This window comes from Rhinopithecus roxellana, chromosome 1, assembly GCF_007565055.1.
Source record: "Rhinopithecus roxellana isolate Shanxi Qingling chromosome 1, ASM756505v1, whole genome shotgun sequence".
Taxonomy (NCBI): domain Eukaryota; kingdom Metazoa; phylum Chordata; class Mammalia; order Primates; family Cercopithecidae; genus Rhinopithecus; species Rhinopithecus roxellana.
In genome coordinates, this window is record NC_044549.1 from 191,532,693 (window position 1) to 191,552,766 (window position 20,074).

At 49.3% G+C, this 20,074-nt stretch overlaps 1 protein-coding gene across 5 annotated transcripts in view; it reads right to left on the reverse strand.

Annotated features, from left to right (window-relative positions):
* The window catches only part of CAMK1D (calcium/calmodulin dependent protein kinase ID), a 183,577-nt gene that overhangs the window by 10,791 nt on the left and 152,712 nt on the right, over positions 1-20,074 (reverse strand). For all 5 annotated transcript variants that reach the window (XM_030934918.1, XM_030934924.1, XM_030934926.1 and 2 more), the window contains 3 exons: positions 11,183-11,295; positions 9,166-9,244; positions 750-837 (listed from right to left, as the gene is read on the reverse strand). In XM_030934918.1, the coding sequence (XP_030790778.1) occupies positions 750-837; positions 9,166-9,244; positions 11,183-11,295 (280 nt within the window). The remainder of the gene's footprint in view (positions 1-749; positions 838-9,165; positions 9,245-11,182; positions 11,296-20,074) is intronic.

The window sequence follows — 20,074 nt, forward strand, 5'->3', positions numbered from 1 at the left end:
AGATGTGACCTTTAGAATAAAAGGCATATTATAATACCTTAAACATGTGAGATTTGAAAATGGTTTTTATTTTCCTAGTATTGATACTTTTGTCTGATTTACGCTGGAGTAAAAGTCATGGCAATTTTAATGGAAGAAACCGCCATTACTTTTGCACCAAGCTAATAATAGCATTTCCTATGAATAAAGCAGGTCAGCAAAATTAGTTTTGTTTCCATCCCATCTTTCACCATTGGCCCTAATGGCAAAATAGCTAGCTCTGAATTGCCCATGCTGATTGGAACACGGAGGGGAGGTTAGGTGATCAAGAGATTAGGAAGCTAGGTAATCAACAGATGATCACAAAACCTCTATGGTTTAAATCTGTCAAACCTTTATCAGCAAACATTGATGAGTTGAACTCAGATTTCCTGTTTTCTCCCCCTCCATATCGCTTTAATCAAAGTCAACTATTCAAAGTTCTAGCAAGATGAAGACAGACAAGGGTGACGGGAAGACAAGGATGATGTTGCTTAAGAAACAGCAGATGAGGAAGAGCTGGCACTATGGCTGTTTTTGATCACACAGGGAAGTGTTTAATTGCACACTCCATCCCTCTTACACTGTAACAGTCCAAGTCTTTACTACTTGTGTTTAAAATTAGCAAAATTACTCAGGTGAGGTTCTGGGGATTTCAGAAATGCTCAGACTGGAGGGCCAGTGTCATGAGCGGGTTAATCCACGGGGAATTTCGTACACTCCACACTTACTCTCCATTTGCTCTTGGCGAAGTTCTTCCGGATCTGGGCGCTGACGGACTCGTGGATGTTTTTGTTGAGGGCTGTGTCACCAGCGATCCTGAAACAGAGGCAAAGGCGCTTCTCTGAAGTGCTTCTTCTGGGCCCTGACACTGGGTCCCATAAAGGGGACTCTCACCTTAGCCTCAGGAGAGCCAAGGCCTAGTCGGGGACAGGGTGGCTGGCCACTGCCCTTCCAGGCTGCTGATGTCATCATCTGGCCATCCCCTAAACCCACCCATTCTTATCCCGCACCACAAAGTCCTATCCCAGCTTCTACACTCTGCACCCTCCCCAGACCTGCCAGCACCCTCCTGGCTGACCACTCCCTGGCTCTCCCTTTTTCTTTCTTTGACCCCAATTCCTGCAACATCAGAATCCACAGTGACAATGTTTTCCATCCTTCTCCCTCCCCCTCACCCCCTGTGCCTCCACACAAGCTTTGGAGCCACCACGCACCACCTCCAAAGTCTCACACTTGCTCCCCAACTGGTCTCATCACCAGACCCCTTCCTAGCCTGGCTTCCCAGCTTCCTCGGACCCGAGGTCCCTCCTCTCTGCCTTCCCCAGGGGCTCAGATCCCAGGGCACCACTCACACCCGTGGGCTCTCAGCTTCATCTCAGCAGAGCTGAGCCCTGCCATATTCTGCTCGGCAACACCTGCGAGGCCATGCCCCACACCTGCTCCACACTGGGTGACAGGATTCCCAGCTCCACTCAACCCTGCCTGGAGCATCCTCCACCCCTGCATCTCCTAGAAATTCTCAGAACTTCAAGGACGGCATCCACCCTGCATTCACCTGAGCCCTGGCAGCCCCGGGTAAGCTTTGATTTAACTCTAGCTGATTCCTGAGGCTGCCACGAGCAGGGAAGAACTTAGGTTTGCTCCTGGCGTTCTCTCCTGACAGTACCCTCCATCCCACTCTTTCCTCCCTCTGCTGTCTCTTTCTTGGGTCTTACAGCCTCCCCCTCTCTCTCGGCTCACAATCTCCAGGCTGAGAATTACCTGGCAGTCTCCCAGCTCTTCCTTCCCTCCCGCACGCCCTTCTGGATCACAGCCTCCTCCTCTCCCTACAGGCAGCCACTTGGCCTTTCCCCCAGGGCCGCTGTGCTCTGCTCCCAGTCTTTCCTGGACTTTGATCCTTCCCTCTTCCCTTCCCTCTAAGCATCAAACTATTCAATTCTGGGTTAGTAGTATCTGACACCTAAGAAATAATTTCATGAATCTTGCAGAAGTTAAGGGGATCAGCGTCAGGGACCAATTTTACGGGCTGGAAGGTAACTGGTAAAGGGAGGAAACCTCTCACCCCCCAGACACTGACTGCCCTGGACACAAAACAGCCCAGACACGGCAACCGTCACTTCCAACTACTTCAGGAGATGAAAGGAACATAGCTCAGGCATATTCAGACAAGAGAGCATCCCAGCCAGACTTTCTTTCCCGTCAGGACTGCAAACAGGGTGGACAGAGTTGATATAAAATCGGTGCCAGGCTGGCCTAAGTTTAGAATCCAGGCTGATGTTCCCAGCTCAAAACAACTCTCCCCCACCACCTTTTCCCAGCAGGGCTGCAAACACACAGCCAAGAGGACATGCAGGAAATATCTTAAGCGAACCAGGTTTCCATTTCCAACAACTGTCAACTGCCTTCCTTCCCAGACACATACTCCTGAAACAGAAATAGTGTATTTGAACGGGCAACTACATCTGAGACAAGAGTAACAAGACAAGGAGGATGAGAGAACGGGAGACATCTTGATTAAGCTTTTTCTCCTGGAGAGGCCAAGGGAGTGATTCCTCCTGGACCCTATTGAAAAGCTGCATCCTGAGACAAGGATGCCAGTCCACGCTTGCAGTGGCCAGCTCTTTCTCAGAAACGAGAAGGCCAAAGCGGTGGGGAGTCTGGAATTCCTCAGGCTGAGCACTGCTGCAGGGCAGAGCTACGCTCCAAAGCAAACAGGCTGGTGCTGGGGTCGGGGAGACTCTGGGCCTTGGGGTCCACCTGTCTGTCTGCAGTGTGGTCTCAGACACCATGGACTGCGGCCTGCTGCCTGTACTCTGTGTCCCATGCTCTAACTGTGGGTTCACAGGGGCCCAGATGTAAGCAAACAGGAGCTTCTAATTATTTCAGAAATGCTTCATGCCTATTTCCCACAGTCCTGGGCTGTGTAGCAGTGGGGAGTCCAGCTGGGCAGAAGGTGGCCCCCAGGCTCTGTGTCACACTGTCTTCCTGCAGCAGTGCAGCCACCTCAGGCCACAACAGCACACCGTGGCCCTCCTCAAGTACAAGCTGCAGTGACAACGGTGACCCCTGCTCATGATAAGCTGGGAAACTTGCAATAGTAGCATCAGGACAGCACTGATACACTGTCACTAACTTCAGCACGCTTTGCCAACAAAACCGGAGGCATGGAGTCTAAACACTGGAAGGGATCCTAGTGGTCAATGCTTCTGATACAGCAGGATTGCTTTATAAATCTGTATACAACACTTAGGCAACGCTATGGGTGAACATACTTCATTAATGACTCCCTTGCTTTTCTGTTTTCTTGTTTTTTGTTTTTGTTTGTGTTTTTGTTTTTTTTTTGAGATAGAGTCTCGCTCTGTCGCCCAGGCTGGAGGGCAGTGGTGCAATCTTGGCTCACTGCAACCTCTGCCTCTGGGTTCAGGTGATTCTCCTGCCTCAGCCTCCCGAGTAGCTAGGATTACAGGCATGCGCCACCATGCCAGGCTCATTTTTGTGTTTTCAATAGAGACAGGGTTTCACCATATTGGCCAGGCTGGTCTCGAACCCCTGACCTCCAGTGATCCACGCCTGCCTTGGCCTCCCAAAGTGCTGGGATTACAGGCATGAGCCACCACACCTGGTCAGTTTTCTGGTTTTAACACCTACAAGAACAATGCAGATGGCATTTACATAATCACACCTTTTACAGCCTATCTCACTATCCACTGCTCACAGCTCATAGCGTAGTCTCCCTTGCCTTTCATGCTTTTGCGTTTTGTGTGTGGTCTCTTCTACCTTCCTGGCTCTGAGTCTGCGCTTTTCCAGCCACCTGCTCAAGATGGGCTTGGTGGTGCCTGGCATATATCCAAGACAGCACTTGCCAGTCCTGGGCTACCTCCTAATTCCTACAGCCAACCGGAGCTCAGGTGGCTGGAGCCCAGAAGACAGGAGCGGAGGTTCGGTGAACATTCAGGAACATGAACTTGGCTACTTGGCTAGTCCACAGTACCCAGATATTTGGCCAAATACTAGCCTGATGTTGCTGGGAAAGTATTTTTGAGATGACATGAACATTTCAATTGGTAGACTTTGGGTCAAACCGACTAAGAGTCCATGCCATGCGTGGACCTTGTTCAATCAGTTGACGGCCCTCATTGAAAACAGGAAGAGGAACTGCTGTCTCCAGGCTGCCTTCAGACTTGAGCTGCAACATCAGCTCTTCCCTGGGTCTCCAGCCTGCTGCCCTGTCCTGCAAATGTTTGATTTGCTGATCCCCACAACTGCATGAAACAGGCTTAAATCCTTAAAATAAATTAATCTCTTGCTCTCAGTGTCTCTTTCTTATCATTTCAGTTTGCTTATCAATGAGCCTAGAGCTGAATGCTCAGAACCACTGAGCTGGTGGAATGAGCTCTGGCCAGGGCTGCCCTGTAATGGGGCCTGGGTTCCGGTCCTGGTCCTGGCCATTTCCTACACTGTGGCCATCAGTCAGCAGCCTGTTGGGACCTGAGCACACACCACAGAGAGAACGGCCATCCTCAGTGAACGGGGCAGGAACCATCTGCTAAGAGGCCGGCTGCCTTCCAAGGGGGAGCTTTGCAAAGAGCCCTCTCCTGTCTGGAGTGGTCTGGGTGCTAAGGAAGGTGTCCGTGATTGCCAAGGCCTCCCCCGCCCTTGGTGGCCCTGATGAAATTGGAAGAGCAAGTGTGGAATAAGAGATGATGCTCTCAGGGTGTCAGGGATGTGCAGAGACCAAAGCTTCCAGAATGACGCCGCTGGTGAGGCGGGGCCCTGGAGGGACGAGTCCACATTCCGCCAGCTCTCACCTGAATCTGTGTTCTCCTTTGCCCTGGCAATTTTACATAAAGGAGACAAGTCTATCATAAATGCAGGCAAGCGAGAGTTTCAGCAATGCTTAGGTCAAGTGCATTAGTTTTCATCATTTTCCAGGGTTTGACTTCTTGGGAGGTTTAAAATGTACTGTAGGCCGGGCATGGTGTCTCACGCCTGTAATCCCAGCACTTTGGGAGGCTGAGGCGGGTGGATCACGAGGTCAGGAGATTGACACCAGCCTGGCCAACATGGTGAAACCCTGTCTGTACTAAAAACACAAAAAATTAGCTGGGCGTGGTGGCGTGCACCTGTAATCCCAGCTATTTGGGAGGCTGAGGCAGGAGAATCACTTGAACCTGGGAGGCAGAGGTTGCAGTGAGCCAAGATCACACCACTGCACTCCAGCCTGGTGACAGAGTGAGACTCTGTCTCAAAAGAAAAAAAAAAAAGAAACTGTACGGTAAAAACGATAAAGCACTGACAGGTTCACATGCTGTGACGTCTTGTGATGTGACACAGGCTGATGACTCGGAAGTCTTTCTCTCTAGCTTGACCTCTTTCCTGGACTCCTGACTCAGTCAGCAGAGCGCCCACCATGGGTCTCGATTGAGACGGCTCCCAGCACCTCTGGTCCAGTGTGGCCCAGGCTGAACTCACTCCTCCAAGTCTGCCCCTCCTCCTAGCACAATCATCCCCCCAGTCCCTTAAGCTGGAAACTTGGGAATAATCCTAGACCCTTCTCTTCCTCACCTCACCCTGCCACTGCTCTGTCCAAACCCCGTGGCTTCTCCGTCCCTGAGAGTCACTCACAGTCCTCCCCGCCCCGCCCCATCCCTGCCATGCTGCCCCGCGCAGGCCACGGTCAGCCTCCTCTGGGCCATCCCCCTTTCCGCCTCTAGGCCGCACCTTCCAGCCACACTCCCACACCCCATCTCCCACCAGATTGGGTTTTCTAAAATCAAACCTGAGCACCCTGCCTAAGAGATGTCAGAGACCCCACTGCCCAAAGGAAAAGGTACAAATTCCTTGGTAGAGTCATCAATTAATGGCAGCCTGTAGGTATCACAGACGTGTCTGGTGCAACGCTTCTTTTTTGTCCCACGTATTATCTCACATAACCCCTTGAAAAGTCCTGCGGGGTCTGTATTATTGTTATTGAAGATCCGATTCTATAGGGGCAGCCCAAAGGGCTTAGGAGCTCATCCACACGGGTAGTGAGTGGTGAAGCCAGGACTTGGAGCCAAGCAGGCCAGGCCAGGCCCCTGCCCTGCCTGCAAGTTCCTGCCTTCCTTCCCAGTCTCATTTCCTGCCTCCTCCATCCTCTCCTGCTCTGGAATACCACATGTTCACGGCACCATGAATACACGTGCAGTTTTCAGCTCCCATGTTGTAGGCCCAGATGCTCATCTGCCTGGAATCCACTCCTCTTCCCGCTGGCCTGGGGGAAGCCTTCTCATGATGCGGCACTCAGCACGGGCACCGCCTCCTGCTGGGCCCTCTGTGCCCCTCTCCCAGCCTCCTCAGGAAAACTGACCTCTCCCTTCTTGGTTTTTTCCAAAATGTTTGGTGAAGGAGAGAGCAGGTGTTAACTGGCCTGTTTCCTACCTTCTACAGAGCAAGTATGGATTATCAACAAGCACTAGGCTCATAACCTTCCCTTTTTTATTGAGGTCATTTTTATTCTTTATAAGATAAATCTCAAGTCTTTCAGCTTTAAAGGTCTAATGTTTATAAAGTAAGAAAACCATTATTACCTTTCTCGTCGCATACTTTGACTACTGCCCAAAGTGACTTAAACAAAATCAAGACGATACACAATCACAACTGTCCACTTCTTCAGAACATTCTTTCTTTCTCCCCTAAGTCTTTCCTTTCTTCCCCTTTTCTTCTCCTTCCAGTGTGATGGTGAAGAGAATTCATTTTGGAATCAGATAGTTTTGACTGGAATCCTGGCTTTGCTATTAGCTAGCTGTGTAGTCTTGGCTAAGTTAATTTATCTTTTTTTTTTGAGACGGAGTCTCCCTCTGTGGCCCAGGCTGGAGTGCAGAGGCACCATCTTTGCTCACTGCAAGCTCTGCCTCCCAGGTTCCAGTGATTTCCAGGCCTCAGCCTCCCCAGTAGCTGGGATTACAGGCACAAACCACCATGTCCGGCTAATTTTTGTATTTTTAGTAGACAGGGGTTTCACCATGTTGGCCAGGTTGGTCTCGAACTCTTAACCTCAAGCGGCCTACCCGCCTTGGCCTCCCAAAGTGCTGGGACTATAGGCGTGAGCCACAACTCCCGGCCATCTCTCTATTTCTTTATCTTGGAAACGAGAATACAAGGTCACAGGATTATTATAAAAGAAAAAAAAGAAGATAACACATTAGAGCAGTTAGCCCAGTGCTGGAATATAATAGACAGTCAATAAATGACAGGTGTTATACACTGAAATACTGTGAAATGGGGTCAGGACATTGCCTGTGAGCAGGTCCCCTTTAGAAGGCTGACCAGCACACAAGACCCCAGGGGAAATGCTACAGAGGATGGCGGGGTTCACAGGGGGATGGTTTTCTGGAGTGATTTTTAGGGGGATTTTCTCCTGATCTCAAGGTTTTCTCTATTTATTTTCATTATCTTTGGTATTTTACAACTCTCGGTATTTGTTTCACAACGGATGCTTGTGGTGCTTACATAACAATCACTACAGGCTGGCGCAGTGGCTCACACCTGTAATCCCAGCACTTTGGAAGGCCGAGGCAGGGTGGATCACCTGAGGTCAGGAATTTGAGACCACCCCGGCCAACACAGCGAAACCTGTCTCTACTAAAAATACAAAAAGTTGGCTGGACATGGTGATGCCTGTTAATCACAGCTACTTGGGAGGCTGAGGCACGAGAATCCCTCGAATCTGGGAGGCGGAGGCAGCAGTGAGCCGAGATTGCACCACTGCACTCCAGCCTGGGTGACAGAGACTCCATCTCAGAAACAAAACAAAACAAAACAATTGCTAAAATTAAGCATTTCTGATGGACCAGAGGGTTTCTGTGCTAAACCCTGTACACGCATCATCTTTGGTATTTCTTATGTCTGCCCTGCGAATTAGGTATTGTTATTCTCATTTTAATAACAAGGAAACAGAGGCTCACAAAAGTGTAAACCTAGCATTGCAGCTAGCTGATAGTGAAGCTGGTTTCTAAATTAGTGGCACAAAAGCAAGGTAGCCTCACGCCCACTGCTGAAAACGTGTAGAATACCATCAACTATCAATTAGTCCCTCTCGAGTTGAAGAAACACAAATTTGAAATGCATCTTAAAAGGTAAAAAATATGTAACTTCATTTAACTACCTAATAATAAACTCAAGGAATAAAACTCTGTTCATAACGCCTCATTGGATGATTACCTTCAATATCTCTGAAGATTTTCTGTGAAGTGCAAAAGTCGCTATCTTTTGCATACTGATACAGTCTGACTGCGTTCCCACCCAAATCTCATCTTGGATTCCCACGTGTTGTGGGAGGGACCTGGTGGGAGGTAATCGAATCACGGAGGCAAGTCTTTCCTGTGCTGTTCTCGTGATAGTGAGTAAGTCTCTCACAAGATCTGATGATTTCAGAGAGAGGAGTGTTCGCCTGCACAAGCGCTCTCTTTTTGCCTGCTCCCATCCATGTAGGATACGACTTGCTACTCCTTGCCTTCCACCATGATTGTGAGGCCTCCCCAGCCATGTGGAACTGGGAGTCCAATGAAACCTGCTTCTTTTGTAAATTGCCCAGTCTTGGGTATGTCTTTTTTTTTTCTGAGACAGGGTTTTGCTCTTGTTGCCCAAGCTGGAGTGCAATGGCACGATCTTGGCTCACTGCAACCTTTGCCTCCTGAGTTCAAGCGATTCGCCTGCCTCAGCCTCGCAAGTAGCTGGGATTACAGGTGCACGCCACCATGCCCGGCTAATTTTTTTGTGTTTTTAGTAGAAATGTGGTTTCACCATGTTAGCCAGGCTGGTCTCAAACTCCTGACCTCAGGTGATCCACCCACCTCGGCCTCCCAAAGTGCTGGGATTACAGGCGTGAGCCACCGCGCCCAGCCTCGGGTATGTCTTTATCAGCTGTGCGAAAATGGACAAATGCACATACTAACTTCTCATGGTGCTCCCAGAAGCTGTGTCCTGGGGGCACAAGAGTTCAAATGCTGGCCTGGGGAGAGGAGGAAAGTCACCGGCCAGAATGAAATGAAATTTGTAATAATCCTGTGTGGATTTCATAAATGACAATAGCCAACAGGAAGTTTCATGCCCCTCTGGGTGGCATTAAATGGCACGGTCTGCCGAGCAGGTGCTTTTCCTTACCATGGGTGCCGAGCTGCCTGCTCACACGTGTATCTTTTATTTGGGTCCTTCTCCATCAGGTTCCGAATGAAGTCTTTTGCTGTTCAAAAAGAAGGCACAAGGGAAGGAGTCACTTTGCGACTTGAGATGTGACAATATCATCCCACCAGGTCTTCAGGAGGAGCGTGTGTAGCATGAAAAACATGAGACCAGCCCTCCACAGAGACTACTGTACCTTGGACACAAAGGCACCAGCAAGTGGGGAAAAGGAAAGCCGGGGCTTGGCACTCTAGGGTGACCCAGTAGTGAGGAGGCCGCCTGGGACCCTGACTTCCAGCTCCAAGGCCCTTACTTCTAGTGGCTAGTGATACCTTTGGTTGAGAGGAGAGAAGTATCTTTGTAATCATGTGCCTCTAATTAGGCCATCACTGCCTTAGAGAACTGTTTTGGTGACATCATCTCCATATGTTAGATGTGGCTGATTCAACGAAACCTGCTGAGTGCCTGCTTAGCCCACCAGGTCCTGAGCTAGGTGCTGTGGATACCAAGTCCCCAGAAAGCACCACGTGTGGCCTACCCGGGCTATTACAAACCCTGGAGCAGGAAACTGCAATGCAGTGAGCTGCGCCCTGCTGGGGGAAGTGGGGAATACCTGGCAGCCTAGGAGAAAGGATGGCCCAGAAGCAGGACCCTGGGAAAGTGAGGGGCCTGGTGGCAGAACTGATGACCTCATAGGTCAGGTCCAAAACCTGCTGCACTGCAAGGTGTGGCCCCTCAATGCCCACAGGACTGGGCTTCTGCGGGAAGGCTGTGCTCTTCTGAGGTCAGAAGGAAAATATTTCCTATGTGGCTCTTTCCTGTAAGCCTCGTACAACTATACTCCGGGCCCAGGTTTTGGATGATTGAAGATGAAACCAAGGCATTTCCACTCAGGAGGAAGTAACACAAATAATAAAATGCTCTCTTTGAATAGCCCACAGAGACCATAACACATTGTCCCATTCATGATCTCATTTCATCCTTCTGCTATGCTCTACGGTAGATGGAATATTGTTACCAGCTTCATCTTACCAGCGAGGAAACTGAGGCTCAGAGAGATTTCATTAATCTACACAGGCCTTGGTTTTGATCTTTATCCCTGAGGAAGAACAATGAACTTCCCCAGGAAAGTTTCAGTGTGGCATTTCGAATCCCAGCTCTGCCACTTACTAGTTGTATGATTTTGGTCAAGTTATTTCACCTTCTGGAGCCTCAGTTTCCTCATCTGTCAAATGGGGATAATAGTAATACCCGCCTGACAGGCTGTCCTGAGGACTGAGTGAGGTAGCACACATACAGAGCGTCTTGTGCTCAGCATACAGTCAGCGCTCAATAAATCTTAGCTACTATTGGTTCACTCCAGAAGCACCACCCAGAACAGGGCGTGGCTAGGAGAGGTGGATGAGTGGGTCCCCATCTCTCAGCGTGGCTTGAGTCAGATGTCCCAAGCTTGTCCTCTTTCTTTGCAGGTCAAACCCAAATATGTAGCTCATGAAGCTTCCTGAGAGCCGTTATGAACTGTGTGCTGTGAGTGTGTTAATCCCCCACAGTTCATAGGCTGAAATCCCAACCTATGTGATGGTATTTGGAGACAGGACCTTTTGAGGGTAATTAGGTCATGAGGATGCAGCCCTCATGAATGAGATTAGTGCCCTTATCAAAGAGACTTGAGAGAGTTCTCTTGATCCTTTTGCCATGTGAGGACATGGTGAGAAGGACACAGTGAGAAGACAGCAGTCTATGAACCAGAAAGTGGGCCCTCACCAGATACTCAATGTGCTGGCGACTTGATCTTGGACTTCCCTAGCCTCCAGAGCTGTGAGGAATAAATGTTTGCTGTTTGAGCCACCCATTCTATGGTATCTTGTTACAGCAGTCAACCAAGACAGGACCTTCAGGACTGTTCTGAGCCGCCCACGGTCCCCTGGGCCTGTCAGGGTCATGTGGTCTGGGTGTGTCGCAGGGGCCACCCACTGGGAGCTGCCTGTGGGAGACCTACCAGAGTCAGAGATGTCATCCCAGTAGGGAGAGTCAAACTCATATTCTGCCTTGAGGATCTGCTCAAAGAGCTTGGAGTCATTTTCATCATAAAAAGGAGGGTAGCCGCAGAGCCTGGAAGACAAAATGGAGTAAAAGCTGGAACATCTGCATATCCAATGTGGTGATTTGACACTTTGCCTGGAAGGAAGAGACATTACCAACTGAGTTAAGAAAATCTGGCAAAGCACCGTGGCTCACACTGGTAATCCCAGCACTTTGGGAGGCCAAGGCGGGCAGATCACTTGAGGCCGGGAGTTCGAGACCAGCCTGACCAACATGGTGAAACCTTGTCTCTACTAAAAAATACAAAAAAAAAAAAAAAAAAAAAAATCAGCTGGCTGTGGTGGCTGGCGCCTGTAATCCCAGCTACTTGGGAGGCTGAGATGGGAGGCTGAGCAATGAGCCAAGACTGCACCACTGTGAGACTCTGTCTCAAAAAAGCACACATCCCACAGGCATAGGCAGCACAGGAGTAAAACTGCGATGTAATGAATAGCCAAAAGGTTCAACTCAGGTCATGATCAAAGGTAAATACAACTATCGAAGTCCCCCCTTAACTCTGCACAGAATTAACCACAGAGTCCCACACACCCTAAAAACCTACTGGACAGCCTTCTTCACATCAACGTTATTGATCTTACTGTCTATAATACTGTCCCTAACAGAGGATGAGCTGATGGAAAAAAACAACAAAATATATGTTTAATATCCGTTTCAGGGCCCTTCCAGTTTCATTTTATTTCAGAAATCATCAGAGGAAGAAAATGAAATTTTATGACCTTGAGTATCAAGTTGCCACAAGACACCATAACCTGCACATTGTCACACACATAACCTGCACATGAACACGCTGCCATGCCTAAACTGGGTACGTGGAGGGTTGTGGTTCTGCCCACTAACATGCAGTAAGTATTAGCAGGGCTGACACACGTTGTAAGACTGCAACAGCATAATACTACCCATTTTTCCATGGAACCATTTCAAGGTTGATTTTTAACGGATCATATTGATGCTAGTGCAAGTGACTTCTAATTTAGAGTTCCGGTGGGACAACAGTCATCTGACACACGTAATGGGAGTGGAAATTCTCATTAATTAGACCCACTACAATTTGTTCCATAAAATCATGGATTCTCATTCCAGTTCTGAAATCAGTTTCAATGCTACTTTTACCACTGATGCATTTTTTTGGACCAAAATTTCCTTCCCTGAAAACACGAAGGGCTGGCCTAGAAAATTCCTAATATTTTTTCCAGCTTCAAGATACTGTGGCTCTATGGTTCAGTTTGGCTGACTAAAACACTCAGGAAAAGACCTAGCACATGCTTGGGGCCCACGTGGAGGCAGGGGCTGGCCTTGGTTGGCACTGGACGGCCAGGAAGAGGTGGGCCTGAGGCTGCAGGAAGACGGTGCTTGATTCCAGAAGGCCAGGGGCAATGCTGCGTCATGCAGAACTTGCTTCTCAGGCTGCGACAACCCAGAGGGTGGCAGCCACGGTGGAGTTTATTTATTTATTTTTTCTTTCCTGAGATGGGAGTCTCCCTCTGTCACCCAGCTGGAGTGCAATGGCATGATCACAGCTCACTGCAACCTCCACCTCCTGGGTTCCAGCAATTCTGCCTCAGCCTCCCGAGTAGCAGATTACAGGTGACTGACAGCATGTTGTGCTATTTTTTTTTTTTCCCTTTTTCTTTTTTTTTTTTTTTTTGTGAGATGGAGTCTCGCTCTGTCACCCAGGCTGGAGTACAGTGGCGTGGTCTTGGCTCACTGCAAGCTCCACCACCCAGGTTCACACCATTCTCCTGCCTCAGCCTCCCAAGTAGCTGGGACTACAGGCACCTGCCACCACGCCCGGCTAATTTTTTGTATTTTTAGTAGAGACGGGGTTTCACCGTGTTAGCCAGGATGGTCTCGATCTCCTGACCTTGTGATCCACCCACCTCGGCCTCTCAAAGTGCTGGGATTACAGGAGTGAGCCACCGTGCCAGGCCAGTTTTTGTATTTTTAGTAGAGATGGAGTCTCTCTATGTTGGTCAGGCTGGTCTCGAATTCCTGACATCAGGTGATCCACCCTGCTCGGCCTCCCAAGTGCTGGGATTACAGGTGTGAGCCACCACGCTTGTCCCATGGTGGGAGTTCTGACCCAAACAAGCCCTGAATTGTACCACATAGATCAACACAGCCACAGCCTAGGGACTAGTCTAATGAGAACAAATTAACAAGAATCGAGAGACTGCAGGACTGCGAGGGATTAGACTGTCAGCACATAAGAAATGCAATACAGGTTAGAAACACCACCTTGGTACCGCCATTCCTCAGCTGTTCCTCCCGTGGGACGCACATCACCAGCCACCACTGCGCAGGAGTGTGCCTGATGACATTTTTAAAGCCTGTGAGACATTCTGTGGGCCCATAAGAATCAAAATAATCTCTCCCCACAAGGTTGCTTTAGGGGCTAAGAGCCTGGAAAATTTCATTTCTCAAGATGTGCTGCTTTTGGTGAAATGAGCAAGAGCCAGGGCTTCCGAAACCACCAGGCATATAGTTCACTGCCCACGGAAATCCTGGAGCTCTGAGATGGGTCTGTCCATTTCTCCCACGATGAGGATTCGGGCAAAATGAAATGTGCATATTAGGAAACGCAGACAGAGCAGAACGTTAGTTCATCTTGGAAAAAAACCTAAATTCTAGCTATGTGAGGTTTTTGTTTATTTACAACCGCGTGTTTTTCTTTAGGGTTTGGCTTTCTTTGCAAGGAAAACATTCTTTAAGAAAATTCTGAGAAAGATTTATTCTCCGGGTGCCAATTTTTAAATGTATATTCCAGTTTCTTCTGGCCTTAGCTCTTTTTTGTTTCCGAATTTTCGTATTATAGGATATTGTGTTTGTGCAGCTATACTGAGGACACAGGAAAAGGAAATGGATTGAGCTTGGAGCCTAAGTAAGTTAAAATTAAGAAAAAAGATTTAAAAATAAGGATTGTAAAATAACAGAAGGACAAACAGAATCTTCCTTAGATCTAGAAATTTCAGAGAGCCCCCTGGTCAAGCTATGTCATTAGCAGGTTTGCGTGGAGGTGATCTAAGAGGAGAAGTAACAGCCTTGGGCTGTTTTACTTGATACACAGAGGACTTCTGTGACCATGGGGCTGCCCACTCACACTGGTAATCCCAGGGTTATTTATGAATGTTCCAGAAATGTGGCTTCTTTTACATATCCAACCCTTTAAATAATCTACAAATTATATCACCAAGGGTCCTCAAAGGCAATAATGCCTTTCCCAATTTTTCTAGGCTTCAAAGTTCCTGATTCAGAATAACACTGGCATTTGCAACTGTCACACCCAATCAAGGCAATTCAACTTCAAAGCACTCTTCAGTGCCTCCATCCCAGCCTCGGGTCTATCTTCCAGGAAGAACTCTTACACCTTACTATCTTTCCTGCTGCCTTTTTTTCCCCTCCCCTCAGCCCCTTGGGTCTAGAGGCGCTCACAGCTCAGCTGCAATGAAGCCCAGGGTCATGGGTGCTATTCCTTGCGGTTCCCAGACCTCCCTTTTCGTATACAGTCCTCGCACATCCCTCATTTTAAAGGCGAAGAAACCAACAAGCAGCAAAAATCAGGGCCTGAGCCTCTTCTGTCGGATTTTAGGCCTGTGTTCTTAACTATTTTGCTCATGCACTAAAGGGAGGGGGCTCGAGAACTGAACTCTGGGCTTCAATCTGACTTTGCATTCTCTCTGTGGGGCATTTGGTTTGCGCTACCTGCCCCTGCACCTGCAACTGGAACCCTCTGATGGGACCCTATCTCCACCCCCAGCTCCCACAGGCAGGGTCTAACAAGTAAGATGCTACTTGGGCCAGGCGCAGTGGCTCATGCCTGTAATCCCAGCACTTTGGGAGGCCAAGGTGAGCAGGTCACCTGAGGTCAGGAGTTTGAGACCAGCCTGGCCAACATGGTGAAACCCGGTCTCTACTAAAAATACCAAAATTAGCTGGGCGTGGTGGCAGGTGCCTATAATCCCAGCTACATATGGGAGGCTGAGGCAGGAGAATTGCTTCAACCCGGGAAGCGGAGGTTGCAGTGAGCTGAGATCACACCACGGCACTCCAGCCCGGGCAACAAAGTGAGACTCCTATAAAAAAAAAAAAAAGTGGTGCTAGGGGAGTACCAGCCACAGCCACGTGGGACACCAGACGGTGACTGTTATATTTTATTTTGTGGTAAGGACACTCAACATGTGATCTTCCCTCTTAACACTTTTTTTTTTTTTTTTTTTTTTTTTTTTTAATGAGACAGGGTCTCTCTCTGTCACCCAGACTGGAGTGCAGAGGTGCAATCTTGGCTCACTGCACCCTCCCATCTCCCAGACTCAAGAGATCCTCCTGCCTCAGCCTCCCAAGTAGCTAGGACTACAGGTGCACGCCACCATGCCCAGCTAATTTTTTTATTTTTGTAGAGACAGGGTTTCGCCATGTTGCCTAGGCTGGTCTCCAAGTCCTGAGCTCAAACAGTCTACCTGTCTCTGCCTCCCAAAGTGCTGAGATTACAGGCGTGAGCCACTGTGCCTGGCATCTTAACACATTTTTTTTTTTTTTTTTTTTTTGAGACGGTGTCTCACTCTTCACCCAGGCTGGAGTGCAGTGGTGCCATCTCGGCTCTCAGCTCACTACAAGCTCCACCTCCCAGGTTCACGCCATTCTCCTGCCTCAGCTGAGTGGCTGGGACTACAGGTGCTCGCCACCATGCCCAGCTAATTTGTGTGTGTGTGTGTGTGTGTGTGTGTGTGTGTGTGTGTGTGTTTAGTGGAGATAGGGTTTCACCTTGTTAGTCAGGATGGTCTCGATCTCCTGCCCTTGTGATCCACCTGCCTCGGCCTTCCAAAGTGCTGGGATTACAGGCGTGAGCCACCACGCCCGGCCAACACATCTTTAAGTGTACACCACACTACTGCTGACTATAGGTGCAGTGTAGCACGGGAGGTCTCTCAAACACATTTATCTTGCTTCACTGAAACTGTATATGCCCAGTGATTAGTAACTCCCCATGCCCCTCCCTCCAGTCCCTGGCAGCCACCATTTCCACTCTTTCATTCTATGAGTTTGACTATTTTAGATACTTTGTACAAGTGGGATCATGCAGTATCTGTCTTCCTATGCCTAGCTTATTTCACTTAGCACTGTGTCAATGTCCTCCAGGTTCACCCATGTTGTCACATGTTGCAGAACTCTCTCCTTTTTAAAGGCTGAATAGTATTCCATTGTATGCACCTACTGTGTTTTCTTTATCATGTTCATGGGCACTTAGCTTTTTCCACCTATTCAGCTATTGTGAATAAGGCCGCTATGAACATGGGAGTGTTAATCTCTCTTCAATATCTTGATTTCCATTTTTTTGGAATTGCTAGATTATATGGTAGTTCTCTTTTTAATCTTCCGAGGAATTGCCACACTGTTTTCCATAGAGTCTGCACCTGCAAATCCTCCCCAAACCTTGCCTTTTTGATCTGTCAATGACATACAAATGGCCAACAGGCATGTAAAAAATGCTCAATATCACTAATCACCAGGGAAATGCAAATCAAAACCACAAGGAGATGCCACTTCCTACCTGTTGGGATGGCTATTAAGAGGCAGTGATTTTTAAAAAGTATTTCTGTATGGATTTTTTTTTTTTTTTGGAGAGAGTCTCACTCCGTTGCCCAGGTTGGAGTGCAGTGGCTCAATCTTGTCTCACTGCAACCTCTGCCTGCTGGGTTCAAGCAATTCTCCTGCCTCAGCCTCCTGTGTAGCTGGGATTACAGGTGTGCACCACCACACTCGGCTAATTTTTGTGTTTTTAGTAGAGACAGGGTTTCACCATGTTGGCCAGGGTGGTCTGAAACTCCTGGCCTCAAGCAATTCACCCACCTCAAGCTCCGAAAGTGCTGGGATTACAGGCATGAGCCACCACACCCAGCCCCGTATGGATATTATAGTATTTCACAGTTTTCGTTTTTGATTGTTTGTCTGTTTGTTTTTTGAGAAGGAGTTTTGCTCTTGTTGCCCAGATTGGAGTGCAGTAGTGCGATCTCGGCTCACTGAAACCTCCGCCTCCTGGGTTCAAGGGATTCTCCCGCATCAGCCTCCAGAGTAGCTGGGATTCCAGGCACCTTGCCACTACACACCCAGCATTTTTCGTATTTTTAGTAAAGATGAGGTTTCACCATGTTGGTCAGGCTGGTCTCAAACTCCTGACCTCAGGTGACCCATCTGCCTTAGCCTCCCGAAGTGCTGGTGTGAGCCACTGAGCTCAGCCACTGTCTTCATTTTTAATTGGCCAACATACACATAGTCACTTAGTACCTCCTGGCCTACGTAGGCCAGGAGGAGGTATACTGAGCACTCATGCATTTGTCAAGCATTTGTTTTGCACCTACTACATACCAGATCCTGAGTTTGATACTGGAAATACAATGCTAAGTTAAGAACCAGTTTCTGCCTTCAAGAGTTCAGAGTGGGTGAGAGAGGCACATAAAGAGATAATAATGACATAGGTGACAGTAACAAATCTACAGAGGCTATTCTGGGTAGACAAGGGCCTGCAAGCCAAGCTGCCTGGTGGGAGGGGAGGAGGTAGACGCCTATGCCCCGTCTCGGGGATGAGCAGGAATTTTATGGGAGAAACAGGGGGGCTGCTGGCAGGAGTGGCTGCCCTGGTATAAGAGCATGGGGCATAAAACAGCAGTTGATTTGAGCATAGAAGAGCGGCTTGCTGCTGTGGTGCATCATGTAAGCCGGTGCGCAGTGAGAGCTGAGGTGACGCCTGGGAGGGCTGTGTTCCCCACCCTCAGGTGGGTGGTCTATCTTGCAGGTAGAAGGCAGCCCCTGAGAGGTATAGACAGAGGGGCAATAGGGACAATGGACTTTGCAGCAGAGACATTTGAGGCAAGAAGACAAATCGCCAACTTGCTGCAGCCAGAGGAGACAGGGCGGCCTGCAGTGGAGCTGGATGGAGGAACAGACAGTTCAGACACAACCGGGCAGATCTGGCGTAGGATGGTGTAAACAGCGAAGGCCAGGATGCCTCAAAGGTCCCCAGCATGGACTAGAGATGACACCCACTGCCAGAAGAATGCAGGACAAGGAGCAGGTGGCCGGGGTGGCCTGGCTGTGTCAACCACAGCACCTGGTAATTCCAGCTCCCTCTTTAGTGGACGCTGCCTGCTCAGAGAGGTGGCTCTAGCCAGTTCTTTGTAGGCAGAGTGAGTAGGAGAGAAGGCAGCGGAGCCAACTCCCCGAGGGAGCCCCATCCCTGGTAATTAGCTCTGATAATTACACTGGATCTTGCTTAGGTGTCGACTGAATAATAAAAGAAAGCAGGGAAGAGGGCAGGGCATGGGCCAGGAGGAGAGACCTCCACTCAGTGGGGAGGCTGTGAGAGGGACCCATGCTCACGGTCGCATCAGTGCTCGGCCTTCCAGTTCATTCCATATGAAGCTGTGCAACAAATCCCTCTTCCTTAAGGCAACTGGAGAGAATCTGTTCCACGCAACCAGAACTGCCAACATCCCACAAAGGATAAAGATGTGATTCCTTTCAGACCGGGGAGAGCTGGACCAGGTACGCGTGAGGGATTCGGGTGAAGGCAGCCAGCAGGCAGCTGGAGTCAGAGGCCTGATGCCAGGGACTGGTGGATCATAGGGGTGCTGGGAGAGAGCCATCAGCACATGCGTGAAAACCAGGACAGGAGATGTGATCACTCAGAACAGGTAAGATCACTCAGCTCAGGGGTCGCACACAGACCTGCCACGGACCCAATCTGGCCCATGATGTGTCTGGCCAGCAGCGATTCCAAACAGATATGACTTTGAGTGACCAGAGACAGGCGCTGATCTAGCCAGATTGCCACAGCCCCCAAAGTCCCCACGGTCTTGGCGTATTCAAGCATGCATGTATGTGGATGGCGACCAGACTCAAATTCCCTGGAAGCCTGGCATGGCTGGCTGGCTGGGTAAGCACAGCTAGTTTATCTGCTTCTTTGTATGTGCAGCAAGTCCCTGGCATGGACAAAAATCACCCAGCTGATCACACATTAGGTCATCTCCCTGGCCTTCCACCTGCTCAGCCGGTGACTTTGAGTCAAGGGTGGAGCTTGGGAGAAGGCCACTTTGAAAGAGGGGAGGAGCCTCAACACTGTGAGGTCCTGCTGGGCTGCAGAGCTGCAAAAGGGATGCAAAAGGTGTGGGCCCTGCCGGCCAGGGCCCAGAGGCTGGACGCTACGGAACAGGTGGATTCCTCCTCCACAGCTGCTGCAGGAAGGCAGGGGAGAGTGAGCAGTCTGACAGGTAATCAGGGAAGGCTCCCAGGAGCAGGTGTGACCTGCATCTACAGCAGTGATTCAGGCTGGGAAGCTTATATTAGTAGAACTGCCTGTCAGGGAGTCCTCTGGCTGTCACCAAAGACTGATTGAGCACTGACCAGGTCCCAAGCATGGAACAGATGGTCAGAGTCCCTATTCTCATGCCATTTACATTCTAGTTGGGGGTCAGCGGGACAGGTACCCAACACTAATCTTCAAAATAAACAGGAAGTGTAAAAGATACCCAGGAAAGGCGACTTGGAGCTGGTCAGGGGAAGCCTTGTGTCCTCAATCGAGAAAATTCCTTTCTATGCACTGTTCTCTGTGCCAGGGTTCTCTGCCCTCACCTGAATCCCTGGTCCAGCTCTCCCCAGCCTGAAAGGAATCACATCTATATCCTTTGTGGGATGTTGGCAGTTCTGGTTGCGTGGAACAGATTCTCTCCAGTTGCCTTAAGGAAGAGGGATTTGCTGCACAGCTTCGTGTGGAATAAACTGGAAGGCCAAGCACTGA